We start from the raw sequence: 26,032 nt of genomic DNA, 5'->3' as shown, positions 1-26,032 counted from the left end.
CCAGCCAGACTTCTGGCCTACAGAAGTGCAAGATGATAAATGGGTGTTGTTTTGAGCCTCTAAGTTTGTGGTAGTTTGTTACACAGAAATAGAAAAATTAATACTCTACCCACCTAAGATTGTTGGAAGAATGTTTATTTGTTTTTTGTCATTTTGGAGACAGGGCCTCACTCTCACTGTGCCACCCAGGGTGGAGTGCAGGAGCACGATCATAGCTCACTTGTAGCCTTGACCTGCTGGGCTTAAGTGATTCTCCTGCCTCAGCCTCCCAAGTAGCTGAGATTGTTGGAAGATTTAAGAGATGACACATGGATAGCATTTCGTACAGAACCTGGTGTCTAGGCAGTGCTAATAAATGTTTTTTGTTTTGTTTTGTTTTGTTTTGTTTTGTATTGTTTGAGTCAGAGTTTCGCTCTTGTTGCCCAGGCTGGGGTGCAATGGCGCAATCTCGGCTCACCGCAACCTCCGCCTCCCAGGTTCAAGCAATTCTCCTGCCTCAGCCTCCCGAGTAGCTGGGATTACAGGCATGCGCCACCATGCCCGGCTAATTTTGTGTTTTCAGTAGAGACGGGGTTTCTCCATGTTGGTCAGGCTGGTCTCGAACTTCCGACCTCAGGTGATACGCCCGTCTCGGCCTCCCAAAGTGCTGGGATTACAGGTGTGAGCCACCACGCCCGTTGCTCGTGTTTGCTGGTGTTGTTATCATTCAACAGAGACAGGGTCTTACTTTGTCACCCAGGCTGGAATGCAGTGGCACAATCATAGCTCACTGCAGCCTCAACCTCCTGGGCTGAAGCTATTCTCCTGCTTCAGCCGCCCAAGTAGCTGGGACTATGGGTAGGCATGCACTATCACACCCAGCTAACTTTATTTAAAATTTTTTTTTTTTGTAGAGATGTCTCACTATGTCACCCACGCAGGTCTCGAACTCCTGGCCTCAAGTGATCCTCCAGCCTCAGCCTCCCAAAAGTGCAGGAATTACAGGAGTAAGCTACTGTGCCAGCAGAGGCCCTTTCATTCATTTTGAGTACCTACGTGCCAGGCACTATCCTCAGTATCAAGACATGATAGCCAGGCGTGGTGGCTCACGCCTGTTATTCCAGCACTTTGGAAGGTCGAGGCAGATGGATCACCTGAGGTCACGAGTTCAAGACCAGCCTGGGCAACATGGCAAAACCCTGTCTCTACTGAAAATACAAAAATTAGGCTGAGCGCGGTGGCTCACGCTTGTAATCCCAGCACTTTGGGAGACTGAGGTGGGTGGATCAGCTGAGGTCAGGAGTTCAAGACCAGCCTGGCCAACATGGCAAAACCCCATCTCTACTAAAAATACAAAAACTGGCCGGGCGTGGTGGCAGACGCCTGTAATCCCAGCTACTTTGGAGGCTGAGACAGGAGAATCACTTGAACCCAGGAGGTAGAGGTTGCAGTGAGTCGAGTTCATGGCGCTGCACTCCAGCCTGGGCAACAAGGCAAGACTCCATCTCAAAAACAAACAAACAAACAAAATTAGCCGGGCGTGGTGGTGGGCAACTGTAATTGCAGCTACTCAGGAGGCTGAGGCAGGAGAATCGCTTGAACTGGGGAAGTAGAGGTTGCAGTGAGCCGAGATGACGCCACTGCACTCCAGCCTGGGCAACAGAGCGAGACTCCGTCTCAAAACAAAACAAAACAAAACAAAAAAACATGATGGTCAGGTCCCCAAGTGATTGCCTGGGGTTCCCAGAAGAGCATCCTCCTGCCTGCATCAGGCCCCTGCCCTGCCCCTTCCCACAGGGCTTGGGTTCTCTCCCCACACTCTCCTCCCAGGCCGGAACAAAGCAGAAAGTGAAATGCACACTCCTTCTACGTCCTTACCGGCCAGGAGCAAACTTCCCAGCCACTGCCCTCTTCTCTCTCCACTCCCTCCCAGAGAAACAGGCATAGACGCACTGCTCCCTGGGGCACCCCAACCCTATTCCATCTCCTCTACTCCCTCGTCTCCACCAGCTCAGCATGAAAACACGCTCGGGCTTCTGCAGTTACAATCAACTCCTGGCCGGGCGCGGTGGTTCATGCTTGTAATCCCAGCACTTTGGAGGCTGAGGCAGTTGGATCACTTGAGGTCAGGAGTTCGAGACCAGCGTGACCAGCATGGGAAAGCTGACCTCTACTAAAAATATAAAAATTAGCCGGGCGTGGTGGTGCACACCTGTAATCCCCGATACTTGGGAGGCTGAGGCAGGAGAATCACTTGAACCCGGGAGATGGAGGTTGCAGTGGGCCGAGATTGTGCCACTGCACTGTAGCCTGGGTGACAGAGCGAGACAACGTCTCAAAAATAAAAATAAATAAAAATAACAAACAAACAAACAAAAAAACAATCAACTCCTGGCCAGGCACAGTGGCTCACGCCTGTAATCCCTGTACTTTGGGAGGCTGAGGCAGGCGGATCACTTGAGGCCAGCATTTTCAGACCAGCCGGGGCAACATGGCGAAACCCCATCTCTACAAAAAATACGAAAATTAGGCCAGGCACAGTGCTTATACCTGTAATCCCAGCACTTTGGGAGGCCAAGGCAGGAGGATCCCTTGAGTCCAGGAGTTTGAGACCAGCCTGGGAAACATGGTGAGACCCAGTTTCTACAAAAAAAAAAAACATAAATTACCCAGGCCATAGTGGCGTGTGCCTGTGGTCCCAGCTACTTGGGAGGCTGAGGTGGGAGGATTGCTTGAGCCCTGGAGGCAGAGGTTGCAGTGAGCCGAGATCAAGCCACTGCACTCCAGCTTGGGTGACAGAGTGATACCTAGTCTGCAAAATTAATTAATTAAATTAAAAATTAATTGGGCTTGGGGCACATGCCTGTGGTCCCAGCTACTTGGGAGGCTGAGGCAGGAGGATCGCTTGAGCCCAGGAAGTTGAGGCTGCAGTGAGCTATGATCATACCACTGCACTCCAGCCTTGGTGACAGAGCAAGACTCTGTTAAATATATATATATGAAGGAGATTTCTGCAGATCAAAGGCGACTGTAAGAGATATGACAACCAAATGCAATAAGTGAAAATGCATTATATCCTAGATTTTTTATTTTTAGTTTTTTTATAATATTTGAATTTTTTTTTTTTTTTTTGAGACGAAGTCTTGCTCTGTCTCCCAGGCTGGAGTACAGTGGCGCAATCTCGGCTCACTGCAAGCTCCGCCTCCTGGGTTCACGCCATTCTCCTGCCTCAGCCTCCTGAGCAGCTGGGACTACAGGCGCCCACCACCACACCCGGCTAATTTTTGTATTTTTAGTGGAGACGGGGTTTCACCGTGTTAGCCAGAATGGTCTCAATCTCCTGACCTCGTGATCTGCCCGCCTTGGCCTCCCAAAGTGCTGGGATTACAGGCGTGAGCCACCGTGCCTGGCCAATATTTTAAAAATTTTTTTGAGATGGAGTCTCACTCTGTCACCTAGGCTAGAGAGCAGTGGCACGATCCTGGGTCACTGCAACCTCCACCTCCTGGGCTCAAGCGATTCTTCTGCCTCAGCCTCCTGAGTGGCTGGGTTACAGATGTGTGCCACCATGCCCGGCTAATTTTTGTATTTTTTTTTTTTTTTTTGTAGAGATGCAGTTTCACCGTGTTGGCTAGGCTGGTCTCGAACTCCTGACCACAGATGATCCACCCACATCGGCTTCCCAAAGTGCAGAGATTACAGGTGTGAGCCACCGTGCCCAGCCCTGTATACTATTCTTGAGATTTTTTTTTTTTTTGTAGCTTTGAAATTTTGCAAAATAAAAAGTTAGGGAAAACAAAGCACTCTCACTCCTTCCCATATGTTCTTCCAGCTGCCATCATTTCACCTTCTGTGCACAGTGAATATTCCTGGGAAGAGTCTGTGTTCTGTGTCCCTGTATTCTCAACCACCGCTGTGCTGGTGAAATGTTTAATAACTGGCTCACCAGAGAAACAAACCAACCAAAGAGCTCCTGACTTGGAATGTTTGCCAATTCCTCTGGTGTAAATATTCCCACCACTTGTGGCTGATCTGCTTGTAGGTGATTTCAAGCTACAAAGATGGCATCATCAAACAGAATTGGTACACAATGCAGTGACTTACATAGTATTTCCAGCACGCAGACATCACATATGTAAACAACCCCAAGATCGGCAGGTGCAGTGACTCATGCCTGTAACCCCAGCACTTTGGGAGGCCGAGGTGGGAGGATCGAGTGAGCCCAGGAGTTTGAGACCAGCCTAGGCAACAAAGCAAGACTCTGTCTCTACGAAAAGATTATTTATTTATTTATTTATTTGTTTATTTATTTGAGACAGAGTCTCACTCTGTCACTCAGGCTAGAATGCAGTGGTGCAATCTTGGCTCACTGCAACCTCCGCCTCCCAGGTTCAAGCAATTCTCCTGCCTCAGCCTCCTTTCTGAGTAGCTGGGATTACAGGCATGCACCACCACATCTGGCTAATTTTTGTATTTTTAATAGAGACGGGGTTTCACCATATTGGCTGGGCTGGTCTCAAACTCCTGGCCTAAAGTGATCCACCCACCTCGGCCTCCCAAAGTGCTGGGATCATAGGTGTGAGCCACTGTGCCCAGCCTGCCTCTGCAAAAAATTTTAAAAAGTAGCCAGGCTCTGTGGCTTGTGCTGGTCATCCCAGCAGTTTGGGAGGTCAAGGTGGGAGGATCACTTGAGCCCAGGAGTTCGAGACCAGCCCGTGCAACATAGAGACCCTGTCTCTACAAAAAATTACAAAAATCAGCCGGGCATGATGGTGCATGTCTGTAGTCCCAGCTACTTGGGAGGCTGAGGTGGGAGGATCACTTGAGCCTGGAAGGTCGAGGCTACAGTGAGCCGTGCTGGCGCCACTGCACTCCTACCTGGGCGATAGAGTGAGACTCTGTCTCAAGACAAAAACAAAAACCCTCAAGAGCACAGATAGTAGTAACATGTAGCAGCATAATTAGGAAGTGATGAATTTTGCGTATTTATTACTTTTGTTCTAATATAATCCATTTGATCTTAAGTTTATACAATTAATTGTTTACACATTGGCCGTGTTTAACGAGAGGCTTTGAATTCTTGAAGATGTGCCGGCTGGCTCTTGCCAGTCAGTGCACGCTGGCTCCAGCACGCCTCTGTAAAACCATCTCCACTCATTGAGGTCTGGCTCCCAGGCCCACCACTCAACCAAAACCCCCCTTGCTTATCTCACCAATGACCCCCATATTGCAAAATGCAATGGCGCGGCTACATTTCTGCCCTTGCCTTGCCTGAACTGTGCAGCACTCACCTCTGCTGTTTCCATTTGCCTTCTCCAAGTTCCTCCAGATTGTCTTCCTTTTTTTTTTTTTTTTTTTTTTTTTGATGGAGTCTTGCTCTGTCGCCCCGGCTGGAGTGCAGTGGTGCGATCTCAGCTCACCGTAACCTCCGCCTCCCGGGTCCAAGCGATTCTCCTGCCTCAGCTTCCCAAGTAGTTGGGACTACAGGCACATGCCACCACGCCCGGCTAATTTTTTGTATTTTTAGTAGAGACGGGGGTTCACCATGTTAGCCAGGATGGCCTCGATCCCCTGACCTGATGATTTGCCCATCTCGGCCTCCCACAGTGCTGGGCGCAGTGGCACACGCCTGTAATCCCAGCTCTTTGGGAGGCCAAGGCTGGTGGATCACGAGGTCAGGACTCGAGACCAGCACGGCCAAGATGGTGAAACCCCGTCTCTACTAAAAATACAAAAATTAGTTGGGCATGGTGGCGGGCGCCTGCAGTCCCAGCTACTCAGGAGGCTGAGGCAGGAGAATGGCGTGAACCTGGGAGACAGAGCTTGCAGTGAGCCGAGATCGCACCACTGCACTCCAGCCTGGGCGACAGAGCAAGACTCGGTCTCAAAACAACAACAGCAACAACAACAAATATTGTTTTTTAGAGATGGAGGTCTCGAGTGGGCACAGTGGCTCACGCCTGTAATCCCAGCACTTTGGGAGGCTGAGGCGGGAGGATCACCTGAGGTTCGGGAGTTCGAGACCAGCCTGACCAATATGGATAAACCCCGTCCCTACTAAAAACACAAAATTAGCTGGGCGTGGTGGCGCATGCCTGTAATCCCAGCTACTCGGGAGGCTGAGGCAGGAGAATCACTTGAACCCGAGAAGCAGAGGCTGCGGTGAGCCAAGATCACACCATTGCACTCCAGCCTGCACAACGAGAGCGAAACTCCGTCTCCAAAAAAAAAAAAAAAAGGCCGGGTGTGGTGGCTCATGCCTGTAATCCCAGCACTTTGGGAGGCGGAGGCAAGCAGATCACGAGGTCAGGAGATCGAGACCATCCTGGCTAACATGGTGAAACCCTGTCTCTTCTAAAAATACAAAAAATTAGCCAGGTGTGGTGGTGGGCACGTGTAGTCCCAGCTGCTCGGGAGGCTAAGGCAGGAGAATGGCGTGAACCTGGGAGGCGGAGCTTGCAGTGAGCCGAGATCATGCCACTGCACTCCAGCCTGGGCGACAAAGCAAGACTGTCTCAAAACAACAACAACAAAAAAGAGATGGAGGTCTCATGCTGTCACCCAGGGTGGAGTGCAGTGACGCGATCATAGCTTACTGCAGCCTCTAACTAATGGGCTCAAGTGATCCTCCCACCTGAGCCTCCTGAGTAGCTGGGATTCCAGGCGAGAGACACCATGCTTGGCTTATTTTTTTGTTTTTGTAGAGATGGGGTCTCGTTATTTTACCCAGACTGGTCTGTAACTCCTGGGCTCAAATGATGCTCCTGCCTCAGGCTCCTGAGTTGCTGGGATAATAGGACTGAGCCACGGATCCTGGCTTAAAGTACTCTTCTATCTCCACTTTATCTTTGGGTCTTTGACATGCTCATATGACACACTGCCTCTGGGTGTCCAGTGCTGTAGTTTTCTTTCTTTCCTTTCTCTCTTTCTTCTTTTTTTCTTTCTTTTTTTTTCTTTCTTTTTTTTTGACACAAGATCTCTCTCTGTTGCCAGGTAGTGTAGTGTAGTGTAGTGTAGTGGCACGATCACGGCTCACTACAGCCTTAACTTCCCGGGCCTCAACGATCCTCCCATCTCAGCCTCCTGAGCAGCTGGGACTACAAGCACCTGCTACCACGCCAAGCTAATGTTTTGTATTTGTTGTAAGGAAGAGGTCTCACTATGTTGCCCAGGCTGGTCTCAAACTCTTGGGCTGGAGAGATCCTCCGGCCTCAGTGTCCCAAAGTGCTGGGATTATAGGCATGAGCCACCGTGCCTGGCCAAACTCTGTACTTTCAACCACAACTAAGAATCCATATTTGTAGCCCAGACCTTAGTCTCAGCAACACACCTGTGTACACAAACCGCTTAACTAGTTTGCTCCTCTTGGCATCAAGACATCTCGAACAAAGCCAGAGTGGAAGCCCTCATCTCTTACCCCCACCTCGAGGGGGAGCTCCTGAGATGGAGAACACAAGTCTGTCCAGCGCAGAAGCCAGGAATGCATGCTCTCCGGGGCCAAGCTGCCTCCCTTTGAAATAATGAAGTCCCATAAACCCATATCACAGGTTAATAATGCAAAAAGACCGGGTGCGGTAGCTCACGCCTGTAATCCCAGTGACTCAGAGGCTGAGGCAGGAGGATCACTTGAGCTTGGGAATTGGAGGCTGCAGTGAGCTAGATCACGACACTGCACTCTAGCCTGGGTGACAGAGCAAGGCTCTGGCTCTAAAAAAAAAAAAAAAAAAAAAAGGATCCAATAAGACAAACAGCAACAGCAACACACATTAGCTCCCCCAGGGGACCAACCCTCCTCCTCATCCCCGGATTTCATGGCCATGTTAAAATACCGCCACTTGGTGGCGGCATTCTTCGAATGGAAAATAGCATCTGGGGTGCTGAAATGACAAAGGCCTGGGCTTCTTCAGGTCAGAGTGTCAATTCACACTGAATCGAAGTAGGACTGGATCACAGTCAGTCTGCTCTCAGCTTCCCCTTCTTATTCGGGATCAAAACCAACAGGCGTCTTCTCAAAGCGCCGCACAAGAGTGGGCTCCTTCGCTTTCTCGGAGCGACTCACTTGCTGGTCTCTTAGCCATTGTCAATCAATCAGTCATTGCAGGGACAGCCATAGACAATTACTCTGGAGCTGGTCCGCCGGTCAATCAGAATCCAATCGAATCCGTCCTTGTGGTCGGTGGATCCACCTGCCTGTACCACCTGCCACCAGCGCCCGGTGCGTTCTGTAGCCAAATCACCGCAGGTGACGGAATCCACGCCCCTGGGCTCCGCCCCCTCGTAGTCGCGCCCAGTCACAGATCTGACCCTCCCAGGAGGGCCCTCCCCCGGGCCACATCCAGTCACGGGCCCCGTCCTTCCAAAACATTGCCCTATCAGAGGTCAAGCTCTCTAGGAATTCCCTACCCTTTTAATGTCCCGCCCCTATGACGGACCCAATCGGAGGGCTCTCCCTCCCCGAAACCCCGCTCCCCGACCGGCTTTTCTCAGGCTTGCGCCGCTCTAGGCCGAAGCGGCGGATGACGCAACCGGGCCGCGCCGCGAGAAGGTCACACGATTCTCCAACATGGCGGCGGCGGCGCTGCGGAGTGGCTGGTGCCGCTGTCCACGGGTGAGCGGCGGTGCGGCGCTGGCAGGGCGAGCTTAGGGGTCTTCTGGGCCTTCGGCCACCAAGGCTTTCTTCTCAGACCCTTGGCCTTCGCGACCCTTGCTTGGGCTCCGTAGAAAGCTTGGGGTTGGATCTTTGGATAGCAGAGGCCAGGACAGGGGGCACAGAGCGTGGCCTGAGGGCGGGGACCGAGCTCACCGGGCAGGGGGCGGCGATGCGCGGAGCCTGGGAGGGAGCCGATCACCCTTCGCCCTCTGATCAGACTCCACGTATACAGGAGAGTGAATGGTAGCCGTGGCGGTGGCGTCCCGTGGAAAAAAGTAGAGGGGAAGGCAAAAAAAACCGTGAAATTCACAGCTCGCGGTTAAATGCCAGGTTCTCTATCGAGAGCATTTCTTGTCTCGTTTCTTCTAACGTTCATTGTGGATGTGCGAGAGGTGGTTCGCGCCCTGGCAGGCTCTTGGGTCCACAGGGCAGTGGGAGTCAAGATGTGTAAGGCACACTTAGAAAGTAGTACTTTATATTGCTCGTGCTCTTCGTTTTTTCTTTTTTCTTTTTCTTTGAGACAGTTTCGCTCTTGTCGCCCAGTCTGGAGTGCAATGGCGCGATCTCGGCTCACTGCAACTTCTGCCTCCCGGGTTCAAGCGATTCTCCTGCCTCAGCCTCAGGTGGATCACCTGAGGTCAGGAGTTCGAGATCAACTGGCCAACATGGTGAAATCCCGTCTCTACTAAAACCTCATCTGTACTAAAAATACAAAAAAATTAGCCGGGCATGGTGGCGCGCTCCTGTAATCCCAACTACTTGGGAGGCTGAGGCAGGAGAATCACTTGAACCCGGGAGGCGGAGGTTGCAGTGAGTCGAGATCCTGCCACTTTACTCCAGCCTGGGCGACAGGGGGAGACCCCATCTCAAAAAAAAAAAAAAAAAAAAAGTTATCCTCAAGTAAATACAGGAGATAGTAGGCACCTGTGTAAGTTTGGGATGTTGCATAGGGTTCTCAGAGGTAGGAGGCAGAGAACAGAGAGAAAAACGGCCCAGGAAATGTGGAAATGGTGGAGAAGTTGTACCTGGTCTTTTGACATCAACACGCCAGGTTCTGTGCTGGGTGACAGGGTGCCGAGTTGAACAGGACCTGCACAGAGCTTTTTTTTTTCGCCCCAATTTTTTGTGGAGACAGGGTCTAGCTATGTTGCCCAGGCTGGTCTCAAACTCCTGAGCTCAAACAATCCTTCCGCCTCAGCCTCCCAAAGTATCGGGATTACAGGCATGAGCCACCAGCTCAGTGCCTGCACAGAACTTAAAGTTCATTATTTGATAGGAGAATAAAGTGCCTTTTATTTTTATTTGATTTTTCTTTTCTGAGACAGAGTCTTGTTGTGTCGCCTAGGCTGGAGTGCAGTGGCACAATCTCGGCTCACTGCACCCTCCACCTCCTGGGTTTAAGCAATACTCCTGCCACAGCCTCCTGAGTAGCTGGGACTACAGGTTTGTGCCACCACGCCCGGCTAATTTTGGTATTTTTGGTAGAGACAGGATTTCACCATTTTGGCCAGGCTGATCTCGAACTCCTGACCGGGTGATCCTCCCGCCTCAGTCTCCCAACGTGTTGGGATTACAGGCGTGAGCCACCGCACCCGGCCAGCAAGTGCCTTTTACATGAGGTCAGCCCAGTCTTTGCCCAGAGCAAAGACTCCCCTAAATTACTCTGTTTATAGCCCAATGCTTGAGGGGGACATTGTAAGTTTATTCCAGAGTTGTCCCTGGAGCAACACATTATCGATGTTTGTGTCTGAAAATCCAGTTCTCTCACCTTTGGAGGCTGGCAGAAATGGGGTGGGCTCGCAAGAGAAGACTGCTTGCCACCAGCGTAGAAGCTTAGAGTGCCTACTTTCAGACTAAGGGATTAAATTGTACTGGTACATTTAGCCTCCTTCCCCCCATGGGTTGGCATTTCCTGGGACCTGTCCGTTTTCCCCCAGTTTCAGGGGCACAAGGATAGATGTAGGCCCTGGAGGTACAGACACAGCATTTTCTCTTTCCACCAGCTTCTACTTGCTTCTCAGACTTTGGGAAGATTACAGAGTGCCCAGCATGCATCAGGCATAAGATAAAAATTGGCCAATGAGGCCAGGTGCGGTGGCTCATGCCTGTAATCCCAGCACTTTGGAAAACCAGGGGAGGGGTGGATCACTTGAGGTCAGGAGTTTGAGACCAGCCTGGCCAACATGGCAAAACCCCTTCTCTCCTAAAAATACAAATATTAGCCGGATGTGATGGCGCATGCCTGTAATTCCAGCTACTGAGGCAGGAGAATCGCTTGAACCCGGGAGGCAGAGGTTGCAGTGAGCTGAGATCGCACAACTGCACTCCAGCCTGAGACTCTGTCTCAAAAAAAAAAAATGGCCAGTGAGTCGCAGGTGACCCTGCTGTTTTGTGTGTGGTCTGCTTACTTCTCAGTCAACCTCTTGTTAGAATGGATCTTTCTCTTCTCTTCCCCCAATTAGAGACGCCTTAGCAGTGGAATCCAGTTTCTTTCCAGCCACAACCTACCCCATGGGTCCACCTATCAGATGTGCCGGCCGGGTGGAGAGCTGCCACTGGTGAGTGACTCAGGATGCTCAGGCCAGCAGACACAGGGGAGGCCTGAAAATTCAGATCCCATTGGCAGGAGGAAGGGACGGGGCTGTGGAGGTGGCTCACACCATCTCAGTGGTGGGCCTTCTGTGTCCGGGGCCTTCAGAATGACAGATGCCAGCGTGCCTGACCTTCTTGGTCCCAGAAACACTTGACCTGCCTCTTGCTTGATGTCGTAAGGGGATAAGGTGCTGTCACTATAGCCCTTTATGTTGGTTCTAATGCTTGGAAGAGACCCCTGTACTGAACTGAATTCTACTTCCCTATGACCTCTGTCCGTGGGTACCTCACCAAGCATGGCTATTCCCTTTTCTGGAAGATAGCCCTTTGATCATTGGTACAGAGTCACCTTGTCACAACCAGACCTCAGGTTCTCCTGGTCATTCTTCTTCAACTGTGCTTCTGTTGGTGTCTCAGAATCGTGAGGACAGAAGCCCAAAACCTGACTCCCTTTCCCAGACCTGTACATTCGGGCAGCGCGTACATTCTGTCTCCCTCTCTCTCTCTATCTCTCAGCGCCCAGAGCCTCAGCTCAGCTGCCTCCTTGCAGGCAGCTACCTACCTCTCCAGTCCTGTCCTGGGGCCATCGTGGGTGTGGGACAGGACCTGTGACTCTTTCCCTTACTTGTCTAGTCCCCCGCCACACACTCACTCCCATGGTTTGTAGCCCGAGTCTCTGGTAGGTCTGCCATAAGCTTGTGTGATCCTGGATGATCTTACTTAGAACCTGGGCTTCCCCTGGAGAAAGGCTGGCCAGAGTGGCATCTGAATGGGACTGCAGCCTGCTGACAGGAGGCCTGGCCACCTGTCCTGGGGAGCAGCACTGGGCTTTTTTTTTTTTTTTTAAGATAGGGTCTCACTCTGTAGCCCAGGCTGGGGTGCAGTGGCGCTATCATGGCTCACTGCAGCCTTCAACTCCTGGGCTTAAGCGATCCTTCCACCTCAGTCTTCTGAGTAGCTGGGACCACAGGTGTGTGACTCCACAGGGCCTGAGCACCAGGCTGGATGCAGCTTTCTCTTGTAGCTTGACAGGAGCCAGGGAGGGGGATCCCACCTGGAGCTGGTATACCCAACACAGCTGTGGAAAAGTTGACCACAGGTGGCCCCTTCCCCCTGATTGGATTATTGTATGATCATTTGTATGATCATTCATTAAACTGTTTCTCTGTTGTTGTTTTTTTTGAAACAGAGTCTCACTCTGTCGCCCAGGCTGGAGTGCAGGGGTGAGATACCGCTCACTGCAACCTCCATCTCCCGAGTTCAAGCAATTCTCCTGCCTCTGCCTCCTCAGTAGCTGGGACTACAGTCATGCGCCACCACACCTGGCTAATTTTTGTATTTTTAGTAGAGGACAAGGTTTCACCATGTTGGCCAGGCTTGTCTCAGATTCCTGGCGTCAAGTGACCCACCCACCTCGGTTTCCCAAAGTGCTAGGATTACAGATTATGAGCCACTGTGCCCAGCCTTTTGGTTTTTTTGTTTGTTTGTTTTTTGAGATGGAGTCTCATTCTATCACCCAGGCTGGAGTGCAGTGGCATGATCTTGGCTCACTGCAATCTCCGGCTCCTGGGTTCAAGTGATTCTCCTGCCTCAGCCTCCTGAGTAGCTGGCATTACAGGCACCCACCACCACGCCCAGCTAATTTTTGTATTTTTAGTAGAGACGGGGTTTCACTATGTTGGTCAGGCTGGTCTGGAACTCCTGACCTCAAGTGATCCGCCCACCTTGGCCTCCCAAAGTGCTGGGATTACAGGTGTGAGCCACCACGCCCAGCCTTGTTTTGCTTTTACAAGGCTTTATCTTTTTGAGCAGTTTTAGGTTTACAGAAAAATCCAACAGAATGTACAAAGAGTTGCCATGCCCCTCCTCTCCCATCCGGCACACAGTTTTCTATTCTTCACGTCATGCATTAGTGTGGCGCATCTGTTACAATTGAGTGGATGTTGATACATTATTATTAACAAATGCATGGTGTACCTTCCGGTTCCCTCTTGGTGGTGTACATTCTCTGTGATTACAGTATCATAAGAGTAGTTTCACTGCCCTAACATTTTTCTGTGTTCCCCCTACTCAACTCACCCTCTTCCTAACAACCTCTGGCAACCACTGATCTTTTTTTTTTTTTTGAGACGGAGTCTCACTGTCGCCCAGGCTGGAGTGCAGTGGCGCAATCTCGGCTCACTGCAGGCTGCGCCCCCTGGGGTTCACGCCATTCTCTTGCCTCGGCCTCCCGAGTAGCCGGGACTACAGGCGCCCGCCACCTCGCCCGGCTAATTTTTTGTATTTTTAGTAGAGACGGGGTTTCACCGTGTTATCCAGGATGGTCTCGATCTCCTGACCTCGTGATCTGCCCGCCTCGGCCTCCCAGAGTGCTGGGATTACAGGCGTGAGCCACCATGCCCGGCCTACCACTGATCTTTTACTGTCCCCTTAGTTTTGCCTTTTCCAGAATGTTCTATAGTTGGAATCAGGCAGTATGTAGCCTTTTCAGAGTGGCTTCTTTCACTTAGTGTGATATACATTTAAGGTTCCTCTGTGTCTTTTGACAGCTTGAAAGCGTATTTCTTGTTTGTTTTTTAAATTATTTTATTTTATTTTATTTTATTTGAGATGGAGCCTCACTCTGTCACCCAGACTGGAGTGCAGTGGCATAATTTTGGCACACTGTAGCCTCTTCCTCCCGGGTTCAAGCAATTCTTGTGCCTCAGCCTTCTGAGTAGCTGGGACTAAAGGCACACACCACCATGCCCGGCTAACTTTTGCATTTTTAGTAGAGACGAGGTTTCACCATTTTGGCCAGGCTGGTCTCGAACTCCTGACCTCAGGTGATCTGCCCGCCTCAGCCTCCCAAAGTACTGGGATTACAGGCGTGAACAACCGCGCCCGGCCTGTTTTTTTAAATAGGGTGCTGTGTTGCCCAGGTTGGTCTCAAAACTCATGGCCTCAAGCAATCCTCCCTCCTCAGCCTCCTAAAGTGGCTGAGAGCTCATTTTTTTTCAGCACTGAATAATATTCTGTTGTCTGGATATACTGCACTTTTATCACCTGCTGTTTCTTTGTCTTTTATTATTATTATAAAAGAGATAGCTAATAATCATTAAATGTATATCAACAGAAAAGAGAACATTTTAAAAAATCCCTCAGAGTCCCTCTGTGGGGCATTTCATTCTGTGTTCTACTATGTTCTTTAAATTTTTTTTCTTGTACATTCTTTCTAGTCCAAATCATATTCTTCTGGAAACAGAAAAGGCTTTCTGTCCGGCTTGCTAGATAATGTCAAACAAGAATTAGCCAAAAACAAAGAAATGAAAGAAAGTATAAAAAAATTCCGTGATGAGGCCAGAAGGCTAGAAGAATCAGACGTGCTCCAGGAGGCCAGAAGGAAATACGTGAGTTTCTTTGCTGCTTTTTTTTTCCCCGCCCAGGCTGGAGTATAGTGGCGCGATCTTGGCTCACTGCAACCTCCGCCTCCCAGGTTCAAGTGATTCCCCTGCCTCAGCCTCCCGTGTAGCTGGGCTTACAGGCACGTGCCACCACGCCCAGCTAATTTTTGTATTTTTAGTAGAGACGAGGTTTCACCATGTTGGCCAGGCTGGTCTCGAACTCCTGACCTCAAGTGATCTGCCCGCCTCAGCCTTCCAAAGTGCTGGGATTACAGGTGTGAGCCACCGTGTTGGGCCCCTTTGCTTCTTACCTTTCTTGGTTGACATGTTTGTTTCCAGGACCAGGGTTTCTCCAGGCCAGGGACAGCCAGAGGAGCTCAGGGCTGGACGGTTGGGGGCAGGGTGGCTCGTGAGGAAGTGAGGTCACTGCTCTGATGCACTAATGAGAGGGAGCCAGGGGACAGGTGCGGGTCTCCAGGCCTCTGGGTTCTGCCATGAGACCATGCAGCGTTCTGTGCAGCTTGAAGCATGGTCCCCAGAGCAACAGCAGTGGCTATTCCTGGGAGTGGATGAGCAATGCAGAGGCTCACACCCTCCCAAACTGCCAGGCCAGCGCCTGCATCTTCACAGGCCCCCAGGCAATGCATGCACACCAGCTATGGGATGTAGCCCTCTGAGTGGAGCCTGGTGGAAACTAGGTGATGGTGCTGGTTTTATTTTTTATTTTATTTTATTTTATTTTATATTTTATTTATTTTATTTTATGTTATATTTTATATGTTATTTTATTTTATGAGGTGGAGTCTTGCTCTGTCACCCAGGCTGGAGTGCAGTGGTGCGATCTTGGCTCACTGCAACCTCCAACTCCTGGGTTCAAGTGATTCTCCTGCCTCAGCCTCCCAGATAGCTGGGATTACAGGTGCCCGCCACCACACCCAGCTGATTTTTTGTTGTTGTTATTGTTTTTTGAAGCAGAGTCTTACTCTGTTGCCCAGGCTGGAGTGCAGTGGTACGATTTAGGCTCAACACAACCTCTGCCTCCTAGGCCCAAGCGATTCTCCTGCCTCAGCCTCCCGAGTAGCTGGGATTACAGACACACACCACTACTGCCCAGCTCATTTTTGTATTTTTAGTAAAGACAGGATTTCACCATGTTGGCCAGGCTGACCTTGAACTCCTGACCTCAAATTATCCACCTGCCTTGGCCTCCCAAAGTGCTGAGATTACAGGCATAAGCCACTGCGTCCATCCCTGTATTTCTTTTTGTAGGGACGGGGTTTCACCATGTTGGCCAGGCTGGTCTCAAACTCCTGGCCTCAAGTGATCTGCCCATCTCAGCTTCCCAAAGTTCTGGGATTACAGGTGTGAGCCACTGCTCCCAGCCTGTGATAATATTAATTGTCACTTCTCTTTTTGAGCAGCTGCCAAGCCCTGGCTTCTGGGAATGGCTCTGCATTCCTTTATTTGTAAGGGCCCTGCGAGGCAGGTCCAGTGTCCCCATCTTACCAATGAGCAGCTGAGCCTCAGAGATGCAGGCACCTGCCACGGGTCCCTTGGATTTTGGTTTGGTTTGGTTTGATTTGTGGTTTTTTTTGTTTGTTCATTTTTTGTTTTTCTCTTTTGCGATGGAGTCTTGCTCTGTCAGCCAGGCTGGAGTGCAGTGATGCGATCTTGGCTCACTGCAACCTCCACCTCCCTGGGTTCAAGTGATTCGCCTGCCTCAGCCTCCCGAATAGCTGGAATTACAGGCGCCTGCCACCACGCCGGGCTAATTTTTGTATTTTTAGTAGAGATGGGGTTTCATTACTTTGGCCAGGCTCCTGACCTCAGGTGATCCATCCGCCTTGGCCTCCCAGAGTGCTGGGATTACAGGCATGAGCCACGGTGCCCAGCCTAGTTTGGTTTTTTGAGACAGGGTTTTGCTCTGTCACCCTGGCTGGAGTGCAGTGGTGTGATCACAGCTCACTGCAGTCTTGACCTTCCCATGTTCAGGTGATTCTCCCACCTCAGCCTCCTGAGTAGCTGTGACTAAAGGCATGGGATACCACTCCTGGCTAATTTTTTTATGTTTCTAGAGACAGGGTCTCACCATGTTGCCTGTGCTGGTCTCGAACTCTCTGGGCTCAAGCAATCCTCCCATCTCAGCTTCCCAAAGAGCTGGGACTACAGCTCACATGCCCAGCCCCTCTTTATCATTAATGCAGGGGTCATCTGAAGACAGAGCAGGCTGAGTTTGGAGTGGGATGGATGGGGCGGGAGACATAAGACCAAACTGTGGTGGCTGGAGGCTGGATGAGGGGCACAGTAAAGACAGGCAAGGCCACCTCCTACCACCTGGTGAAAGGTGAAGGCTAGGCCTCCTGTTCTCAGGAAGTAGCTGCCAAGCGGGGGCCCGAGTCTGCCGGCCTTCTGGGCAAGGAGATCACCGCTGCTGAGACCCTCAATCCAAGCCATGTGGGCAGCCAGGGGCCCTGGAGGCAGCGCATGCTGGCAGGTGCGGGGAGGGAGGCGCTGCGGAGAAAATGCTTCTTGGACCTTTGGCTGTAAGAGAAGTGTCACCGCCGTGTCAGAACATACAGACTTAAAGACACAACGCTTGGCCGGACACAGTGGCTTACGCCTGTAATCCCAGCACTTTGGGAGGCCGAGGCGGGTGGATCACTTGAGGTCAGAAGTTTGAGACCAGCCTGGCCAACGTGGTAAAACCCTGTCTCTACTGAAAATACAAAAATTAGCCAAGCATGGTGGTGGGCCCTGTAATCCCAGCTACTTGGGAGGCTGGGGCAGGAAAATCGCTTGAACCTGGGAGGAAGAAGTTGCAGTGAGCTGAGATCGTGCCACTGCACTCTAGCCTGGGCAATGGAGTGAGACATCGTCTCAAAAAAAAAAAAAAAAAAAAAAAGGACATAATGCTCTTTACCTAGAAAACCATCGAGTCAGAAACCGTGCGGACGAGCGAGGTGCTACGGAAGAAGCTTGGGGAGCTGACGGGCACCGTGAAGGAGGTAATAGTCCCACGCCCGCCTGGAGCCGCTGGAGCCATCGAAGTCCCCTGGCCGCTGGAGGCTGGAGGAAGAGTTGGCTCCTGGGTGGGGGTGGCTTGGCAGCAGTGGGTGGCATGGGGCATGCTGCCACCCTCGGGAAGGTTTCAGGAGTTCCTGGCACATGCAGGGTGAGGTCAGACTGTCAACCTTGCATGACAGTTGACCCAGTAAGTTGGCAGCAGTAAGTGCTGCTAGCCAGGCCTTGAGGAGAACATGAAAATGTTTTTCCTGCCTAAAAATAGGAGGGGAGGGGCCGCTTCCACCCCCTCCCGAGGGTAGAGGCAGGAGTGAGGATTCCTGGGGTGCTGCGGGCTCTCCTCGGTTGCCTGTTCTGTCCAGCTTTGCCCAGCATGGGGCGCCCTCACCGCCCTTCTTTCCCCGGGGTCCCCTCCTTGGGAATCCTTGCTGCCAGGCAGTTCCCGGGTCTCCAGAGGACTCCTGCCCGTTTTGGAGAGGGACCAGTTGACCCAGCGTCTCACCCAGAGCCCAGGGGCCAGCATCCCGGAAGCCATGGCGGTGTTCTCATGGCTTTGGGGGTTCCGCGCACCACAGGAGCACAGAAGGCCTCTGACGGCCTCGGGGAGCCAGATCTGCCCTTATCTCCAGCAGGAATTCATTCCTCCTGCTCCCCCATCCCGCCCCTGGGGCCGGTGCCAACGCCCCCTCTCTGTGTCTGTCTCAGTAGAGCCTTCACGAAGTCAGTAAAAGTGATCTCGGCCGGAAAATCAAGGAGGGCGTGGAGGAAGCAGCCAAGACGGCCAAGCAGTCGGCCGAGTCAGTATCCAAAGGCGGGGAGAAGCTGGGCAGGACGGCGGCCTTCAGAGCCCTCTCCCAGGTGAGCCCAGGCCTGGGCCAGGGTGTGCAGCCCGGGGCGGCCGAACCCAGACACCCACCCCAGCCCTGCTGTGCCTCGCTCGCAGGGGGTGGAATCCGTGAAGAAGGAAATTGACGACAGCGTCCTGGGACAGACCGGGCCCTACCGGAGGCCCCAGCAACTCCGGAAGAGAACGGAGTTTGCGGGAGATAAGTTCAAGGAGGAGAAAGTGTTTGAGCCAAACGAGTAGGTGCCAGCCCGTGGCCCTCGCTGCCCCCATTTTGTGCAGCTTTTACTGCTATTTTGGGGGCCCACCAATGGTTCCCTCCTGAGTCAGTTTCTTGAGTTTGCCTTCTGCCCAAGGTTCCTGGCTCCCTCGAATTTGAGGGCGAGAGGTGAGGGCGGGGTCCTCAGAGCCCCTAGGTTTGAGGTGTCAGCTGCCCGCTGTCCTCTGCTGCCCCTCCCTGCAGCCGCAGGAGGGCACAGGGTGGCCCCGGTGCTGCCGCTCACCCCAGGGCCCACCCTCTTCCCCAGGGAGGCCCTGGGGGTCGTGCTGCACAAGGACTCCAAGTGGTACCAGCAGTGGAAGGACTTCAAGGAGAACAACGTGGTGTTTAACCGTGAGTGAGGGTGTTTCGGAGGGCAGGTGACCGTGTCCCGGGCAGTCGGTGGACCGCAGGGTGATCCTCCTGCCTTGGGCACAAGACAGAGCCCCGTTTTGCAGAGGAGGAGATCGGGGTCAGAGTGGGCTGGTCACTTCTTTGCGGTCACCTGATGGTGCAGCTGTAGATTCTGCCGCCAGAAGCCAGGTGCTCCCTCACAGGCATGGTCAAGGCCCCGAAACGAGCCGCAGGCCCCTGTCACTTGTCCTGTGAGGAGGACTGCTAGAGGCCTGTGTTTCCTTTGTAGTGAAAGCAACAGCCAGCGGGGTGGCGGCCCATAACTTATACAGCCCCGCTAGGGCCGCAGCTGAGGGGCCTCTGCGCCTGGCCAGGTAGGTGGGCAGGCAGCGGTCCCCAAGCACAGATGAGGATGCAGGTCCACAGCCGTCCCCTCCCTGACCCCACCCGTGTCAGGATGGATCCCGCAGTGGCCACAGGGAACCCCTGGAAGCTGTGAGGGAGGGTTGTGTTTCTGGAAGGGGTCCCTTCTCCTCCAGCATCTGCCCTGTCTTCCACAGGGTTCTTCGAGATGAAGATGAAGTATGACGAAAGCGACAACGCGTTCATCCGGGCATCCCGGGCCCTTACGGACAAGGTCACCGACTTGCTGGGTGAGTGAGTCATCCCCGGACCTCGCAGGCTGGTGGTGGGGCGGGGTCCCCGGCCCTCCCCGAACTCCCGGCTCTGCTCCCTGCAGGGGGTCTGTTCTCCAAGACAGAGATGTCGGAGGTGCTCACGGAGATCCTCCGGGTGGACCCGGCCTTTGATAAGGACCGGTTTCTGAAGCAGTGCGAGAACGACATCATCCCCAATGTCCTGGAGGTGGGTGCTGCGCCCCCAGGTCCCCTCCCAGGCAGCAGGTCCTGGCTCCACCACCTCCCCCACCCCAGCCGGCACCCTGGATGCTGCCAGGGAGCTCCGCTGCCAAGGCTATTTTCTGAGGAGGCTGGTTGCACACGGGCTCCTGCCCGGCTGCAGCTGCCCCGTGAGCTATGGCCCGAAGCCCTTCCTGGGCCTTACCGGCACCTCTGGTGCCCCCAGGTGCCGTTTCCCTCACTCCTGCTGCCTGAGGCTGTTCTCTGAGGTTGCTGGGAGCAGCTGCTGGAGGCCAGGGATTGTCTCAGGTTCCTGGAGCCCCTCACCCCTTGGGAGAAGTGGGCATCTGTCCTCAGACATCAGAGCTGGCCCCAGGCCACGTCTGACCTAGCGCTGCAGCCGAGGGGGTTCCCTCACGGTGCTGTCCCTGGCAACCAGACCAACCAGACCCTCGCTGGGCTTATAGATGAGGGTATCTTGCTCAAGGCCATGCTGCAGCCTGCCCCCTACAAGCCTCTCCCTGAGGTTGGTGGCCTCTTGTCTTCCCTGCTGCCTCTGCCTCTCTGCAGCCCCCAGGATGCAGGAGGAGCCTGGACACCTTTGGCCCAGTCGGGCCAGGCCTCTGGAAGGCCCTTCATGGGACTCTCCATCCTTGGCCCCGCCGGCCTCTGCCCAACATCCTCTTCCTCCTCCAGTTTCCCGTATCCTTCCCGCCACTTTGGGCAGGGCTGGGAGGCGGTGCGGATGGGCGCCATGCCCCAAAACAGCAGCCTGAGCACCGCAGTGCCTTCCAGGATGGGTGATGGGTGCCGAGTGTTCTGGCCACCCGCCCCCTACCGCTCACAGCTTTCACCACCAGCATCCGGCTCCTTCCCGCTCTTCTCCCCGCTGCAGGCGCCTTCCTCCCCCTCATCGGATCTGGCCCAGGCTCCGGGATCCTGTGGAAGCAGCTCCCAGCCCAGGCATGCCCCCTGCAGCCCACCCCTCCCTCTCGCTGCCCCCAATAGTTAGGAGGCAGCCGGTCCCATGGTGGGCCTTGCAGTCCGAAACGTGGTCCCCTGGGAGGACAGAGGACATGGGCTCACTGTGGGAGCCGGAGTGTGGGTCCTCATCTCCCTGGCTTGGATTCCTGACCAGGCTGAAAGCTGGGTCCCCAGCTGCCTTTCTCTTCCTCTACCAGGTTCCAGGGGGCTCCCCCTGTGGGGTGCCTCCTGGGTGGTCACCCGCAGGCTGCCCTCCGCTTGTGCCCAGGCCAGAGCCAGAGACTGACACCAGCAGGGATGGGCCTGGGGAGGGACACTCAGTGCCACAGCTCCACCCGCGCCCCACAGGTGGCAGCCGGGGGTGTCTGAGGAAACTCCCCACCCCGCATCACTGGAGAATGTTCCCAGGACCTCGCCTGCTGCCTGAAAAGCCCACTCTCGTTCTGGTACTTATTTTCCCTTCCTTTTTAGGCCATGATTTCTGGAGAGCTTGACATTCTCAAAGACTGGTGCTATGAAGCTGTGAGTACTTCCTTTCTTTTTTTTTTAAGGCCTAAAAAATCACCATGGAGGATCACGATGGAGAAGTTCCACTTTGGTGGCTCCGTTGGGGTAGCTCCCAACAGGCAGGACCTGGGCTCCTGGTGGGGGGATCCTCACGTCTCACCCTCCGAGAGCCTGACATCCCCCCGCCCCCGACACCTTCCATTCCTCAGCGTGTGACACATCTGGGCTCTCAGGCTGGACACCGGGTCACCCGCCAGTCCTTTGCTCCCAGACTGTAAACTTTGTTAGGGAGAATCCTTCTCTGGGCTGGTGTCTAAGAGATGGCTGGTTGGGGGTGTCCCCTGGGCCCGTGAGAGATCACAAAGCTGCCAATTTTACTGGGCCTTTTTTTTTCCCTCCAATCTTAAAATAATTTTGGTTAGGTCTGGGCGCAGTGGCCTATGCCTTCAATCCCAGCAGCCCAAGGCAGGAGATTGGTTGAGCCCAGGCATTCAAGACTAGCCTGGGAAACATAGCAAGATCCCGTCTCTACAAAAAAATTTAAAATGAGCCAAGTGGCAGGGCGCGGTGGCTGACACCTGTAATCCCAGCACTTTGGGATGCCAAGGCAGGCGATTGCCTGAGCTCAAGAGTTCGAGACCAGCCTGGGCAACATGGTGAAACCCCATCTCTACTAAAATAAAAAATTAGCCAGGCATGCTGGTGCACGTCTGTAATCCCAGCTACTGGGGAGGCTGAGGCAGTAGAATTGCTTAAATCCGGGAGGTGGAGGTTGCAGTGAGCCGAGGTCACGCCACTGCACTTCAGCCTGGGCGACAGAGCAAGATTCTGTCTCCAAAAAAAAAAAAAAAAAAAAAAAATGAGCCAAGCGTGGTGGCAGGCACCTGTTGTCCCAGCTATTAGGGAGGCTGAGGCAGGAGAATTGCTTGAACCCAGGAGGCAGAGGTTGCAGTGAGCCAAGATTGCGCAACTGCACTCCAGCCTGGGCAACAGAGCGAGACTGTCTTAAAAAAAAAAGAAAAAAGAAAAGAAAAAAAAGAAATAATGTAGGGAAGGAGAGTCCCAGGAGAGGTGAAGTAAAATGAGGTCTCTGGGGGGCCCGACTGCCCTATTTCAGGTGGCTGCAGTGGCCTGGGGTGCAGGCTGGGGCCGGGGGTCAGGGAGAGTGTGGGTCTCCCACATGACTGAGGGGGCTGGGAGCCAAGTGGGGTTTGAAGGTATCACCCACCCCACTTCCCAGGCCAGAGCAGAGTCCCTGTGCTCACCTCCCAGGGGTCGTGAGAATGAAGTGTGATCACAGAAACCAGGGCAGTGCTGGCCCCAGGCCAGACGGAACCCGTAGTGGTAACCCTGGTAACGAAACAGCCCCTGGAAGGGTAGGGGGAGCTTTCATCGGTGACCCAGGGCCACCACCTATGGGGCGCAGATGGGGTTGCGGCACTGGGTGCCCCTCCCCAGGCCCTGGGAGCCTCCAGGGCCTGCCGAGTTTCTTGGACCCATTAGCTGTCCTCACGACATGATCCTGAAACATAGATCCAAACAAAACATCGATAGTCTTTCCACACCAGGAAGGAGCTGGTCCGGGTGAGGCCTCAACTGCTTCTCAGAGTCAAGGCTTCGGGTTCGGGGGCCACCAGCAGCACCGCGTAACTGGGGTCTGGTCTAGCTGTCCGCCCCATCCCTGGCAGCCTCCCTGTCTCTGCCTGAGTCCATCCCTGTGGGGCTCCCAGCTCCCATCTCCTCAGGCCACCTCATCTCACCCTATTCGCTCCCCGACCTGTGTGTCTTTCCCCCAACTTCTTCATATTAAGCGATCCAGAATCTTTCTTGGCTAATTCTATTCTGCACCCAGCTCATAAACAACTTGGAAAAAGCAGAGGAGAAGATGTCAGATTTTCTTTTTAAATACTCCCCTGCATAGTGACTAATCCAGCAGGCATTTATGAGTTTCGATGTGGATTTTTTTTTTTTTTTTTTGGTTTTTTGTTTTGTTTTTACCTTGGGACCATTACTCCACAGCTGACTCGCTTTGCCAGGGAGCTGCTGGTGCCCTGGAAACACAGCCGAAGTTCCAGCCACGTCCCCAGAAGTGTTTTTAAAATGTCACCTTTAAGAAACTGAACAAGTAGGATTGGCTCTGTGTGTGTTTTTCTCTCCCCTCCGCAGATCAGTCGTTTCCATAAAAAGTAGATGCTATCGGAACATCTTTTCTCTCATGGTTTCATGCCAAGCCCAGAGAAACCTCCAGTGAAAACGTGTCTCGGGGGCTGCTTCCTGTGCCCGGCACAGGCGCAGGGGCGTTGAGGGTGACACTGGGGGCTGGTCAGTGACAGAGGCAGCCTCGGGCTGAGGACAGATCCTAGAAGAGGCGTTTGATCTCAGGCCAAGATTGAGTGCAGTGAATATGGAAGTATGAAAGATCAGCCAAGGGGCCGCCAGCTTAGCCCTGGGAGTAGATTTGGGATTTTGTTCCAAGAGAATCACCCACTTTGCTGATTAATCCTGTTTTCATTGGGTCATCTGGGTAGAGTGTCGTTCCCAGGAGAGGGAAGTGTGTGATCTGGGCCAGAAAGTGAGTGACACCTGCCTCCCCACTTGGACCTGGGTTCTTGGCCTCTGCCATTGCTGGCTGGCGGCAGGGCACCCGGGCGCCAGGGTGTGTGGGCAGCAGCTCTGTGTGGCATGGTGCCCGCCCTGGGTGGCATCACGCAGGCGTGTCGGCCTCTCATTGCAGACTTACAGCCAGCTGGCCCACCCCATCCAGCAGGCCAAGGCGCTGGGTCTCCAGTTCCATTCTCGAATCCTAGACATTGACAACGTTGACGTAAGCACCTCTCGCAGTGGGGGCCCGGGCCACCATCGGGGGTGGGAACTATGGCCCAAACAGGGCCCAGGAGGTGGCCTTGCCAGAGGCTGGGGGCCATGTGCTGATCCAAGAGGTCTTGGGCTTGTCCAAGGGGAGGGTCTCGAGGGAGGCCTGGTCCTGGTCTGAGAGGCAAGGCCCACAGGGAGGGACCGGTGCTGAGCCTGGTGCTGGAGCCTTCTCCCAGCAGGGCCTAGGCACAGGGGTTTCACCTCCAGGGGAGTAGCTGGGCCGTCCTCTGAGGCCCACCCCCCCTCTCGACTCCTCTGCAGCTGGCCATGGGCAAGATGATGGAGCAGGGGCCGGTGCTGATCATCACCTTCCAGGCACAGCTGGTGATGGTGGTCAGGAACCCCAAAGGCGAGGTGGTGGAGGGCGACCCGGTGAGTGAGGGAGTGGGATGGGGTGGGCACATGACACTGCCTGTCTCCAAGATCTGTGTGGCCACCTGGCAGGGACCCCAGCTCAGAGCCCTGAAGCTGTGGGACTGGGTGGGGATGCGGAGAAACCTCCGGGCCAGAGTTTGGGGTTGAGGGAGTCGGAGACCAGCAGACCTGTCTGTTTTTACCAAGGCCTGGGTGGTTCCTGAGTTTAGGCAATTGTGCTGGCCTCTGCTCCCAGCCCCTGGGGAAGTTGCTGGTGGCTCCTGCCCCACAGAGCCTGGCCCCTCCCAGAGCTGCCTGGGTCGCCTCAACCCTCTCAACAGTGCCCTTCCCACCCCACCCTGCAGGACAAGGTGCTGCGGATGCTGTACGTATGGGCGCTCTGCCGAGACCAGGACGAGCTCAACCCCTACGCGGCCTGGCGACTGCTGGACATCTCGGCCTCCAGCACCGAGCAGATCCTCTGAGTGTGGTGCCGCAGCCAGGGAGCCCCGGGCTGGGTCATCAGGCACAGAGGCACCGCAACACCACCTGCGGCAACTCCAGACCTCTGGGAATAAGACTGCGGGCTCTGCCCCCAGCTCTGCCAGGACGGCTGCAAGACCAGCTGGCCCGGGAGGGGACAACGGGCTGCTGTGGGTGCGCGGCAGCTGGAGACACTCCCCGCCAGGGCCAACCCCTGCCCTGTTGCTCTGCCTTGCAGGGGTCCCGGTGCCTGGTCACCTGGGGTGCACACAGGCCACACAGTGCCAAGAGGGCCCAGGGACTCCCCCCACAGCAGGGTGGGACCCGGGACCCGCGGCTCAGTGGCCCGCTAGCCACGTCAGCCAAGCCACTTTAGGTCCATTTTTTATTTTAACAGTGCTCTTCCATCTTGTGCATAAGCCTGAGATTTGGAAAGAATAAAACACCGAATTGCAGAAGAGCAGCTCCGGAGTCTGAAGTGCCTTCTCTGGCGCGGGAGTGGCTGGGGCGAGGGTGGGGGTGGGAGCGGGCGGCTGCTCTGGGAGGCGGTCAAGGTCGAGTGAGGAACTGCAGCCGCAGTGGGGTGGACGCCTTGCCCAGGGCTGGACCCTGGGTTGGAAGACGAGGCCAGTGACAGACAAAACTAGGGGGACTTACTCATCCCAGTGACCTGCCTGAGCTCTCTGAGGATTGAGGTCCCCAGGGCCGGGGGAGCTTGAGTGCCCATATGAGTGTTTTAGGGACCCTGAGTTCCCCCCCACAAACGGAGTCTCGAGTGGGGTCCATCGCAGAGGAGAATGCAGGCACAGGGCAGGCTGGGGGGCCCGAAGTGCCAGTGGAGGTGGGAGTGGCAGCTGCCCACTCCCCGGCGAGGTCGTGGGTGCTCGCGGG

General features: G+C 54.0%; 1 protein-coding gene across 2 annotated transcripts; it reads left to right on the top strand.

The window, feature by feature from the left end:
* The first annotated feature begins 8,004 nt into the window (after positions 1-8,004).
* TIMM44 (translocase of inner mitochondrial membrane 44) lies at positions 8,005-25,604 on the top strand. 2 transcript variants are annotated; one of them, XM_030807824.1, is made up of 13 exons: positions 8,028-8,587; positions 11,092-11,187; positions 14,440-14,610; positions 17,529-17,609; positions 18,334-18,483; positions 18,569-18,708; positions 18,997-19,082; positions 19,643-19,735; positions 19,822-19,946; positions 21,395-21,445; positions 24,165-24,254; positions 24,566-24,676; positions 25,024-25,604. In XM_030807824.1, the coding sequence occupies exons 1-13, from the start codon at positions 8,543-8,545 to the stop codon at positions 25,141-25,143; spliced, it is 1,359 nt and encodes a 452-aa protein (XP_030663684.1). In that variant the 5' UTR covers positions 8,028-8,542; the 3' UTR covers positions 25,144-25,604. The 2 variants fall into 2 exon arrangements, with proteins under 2 accessions (XP_030663685.1, XP_030663684.1); XM_030807825.1 differs by lacking the exons at positions 21,395-21,445; positions 24,165-24,254; positions 24,566-24,676; positions 25,024-25,604 and adding an exon at positions 20,835-21,390 and having other exon boundaries at positions 8,005-8,587.
* Positions 25,605-26,032: the final 428 nt, after the last annotated feature.

This window comes from Nomascus leucogenys, unplaced genomic scaffold (assembly GCF_006542625.1).
Source record: "Nomascus leucogenys isolate Asia unplaced genomic scaffold, Asia_NLE_v1 Super-Scaffold_241, whole genome shotgun sequence".
Taxonomy (NCBI): domain Eukaryota; kingdom Metazoa; phylum Chordata; class Mammalia; order Primates; family Hylobatidae; genus Nomascus; species Nomascus leucogenys.
This window is presented reverse-complemented; position numbering and strand designations above follow the sequence as displayed.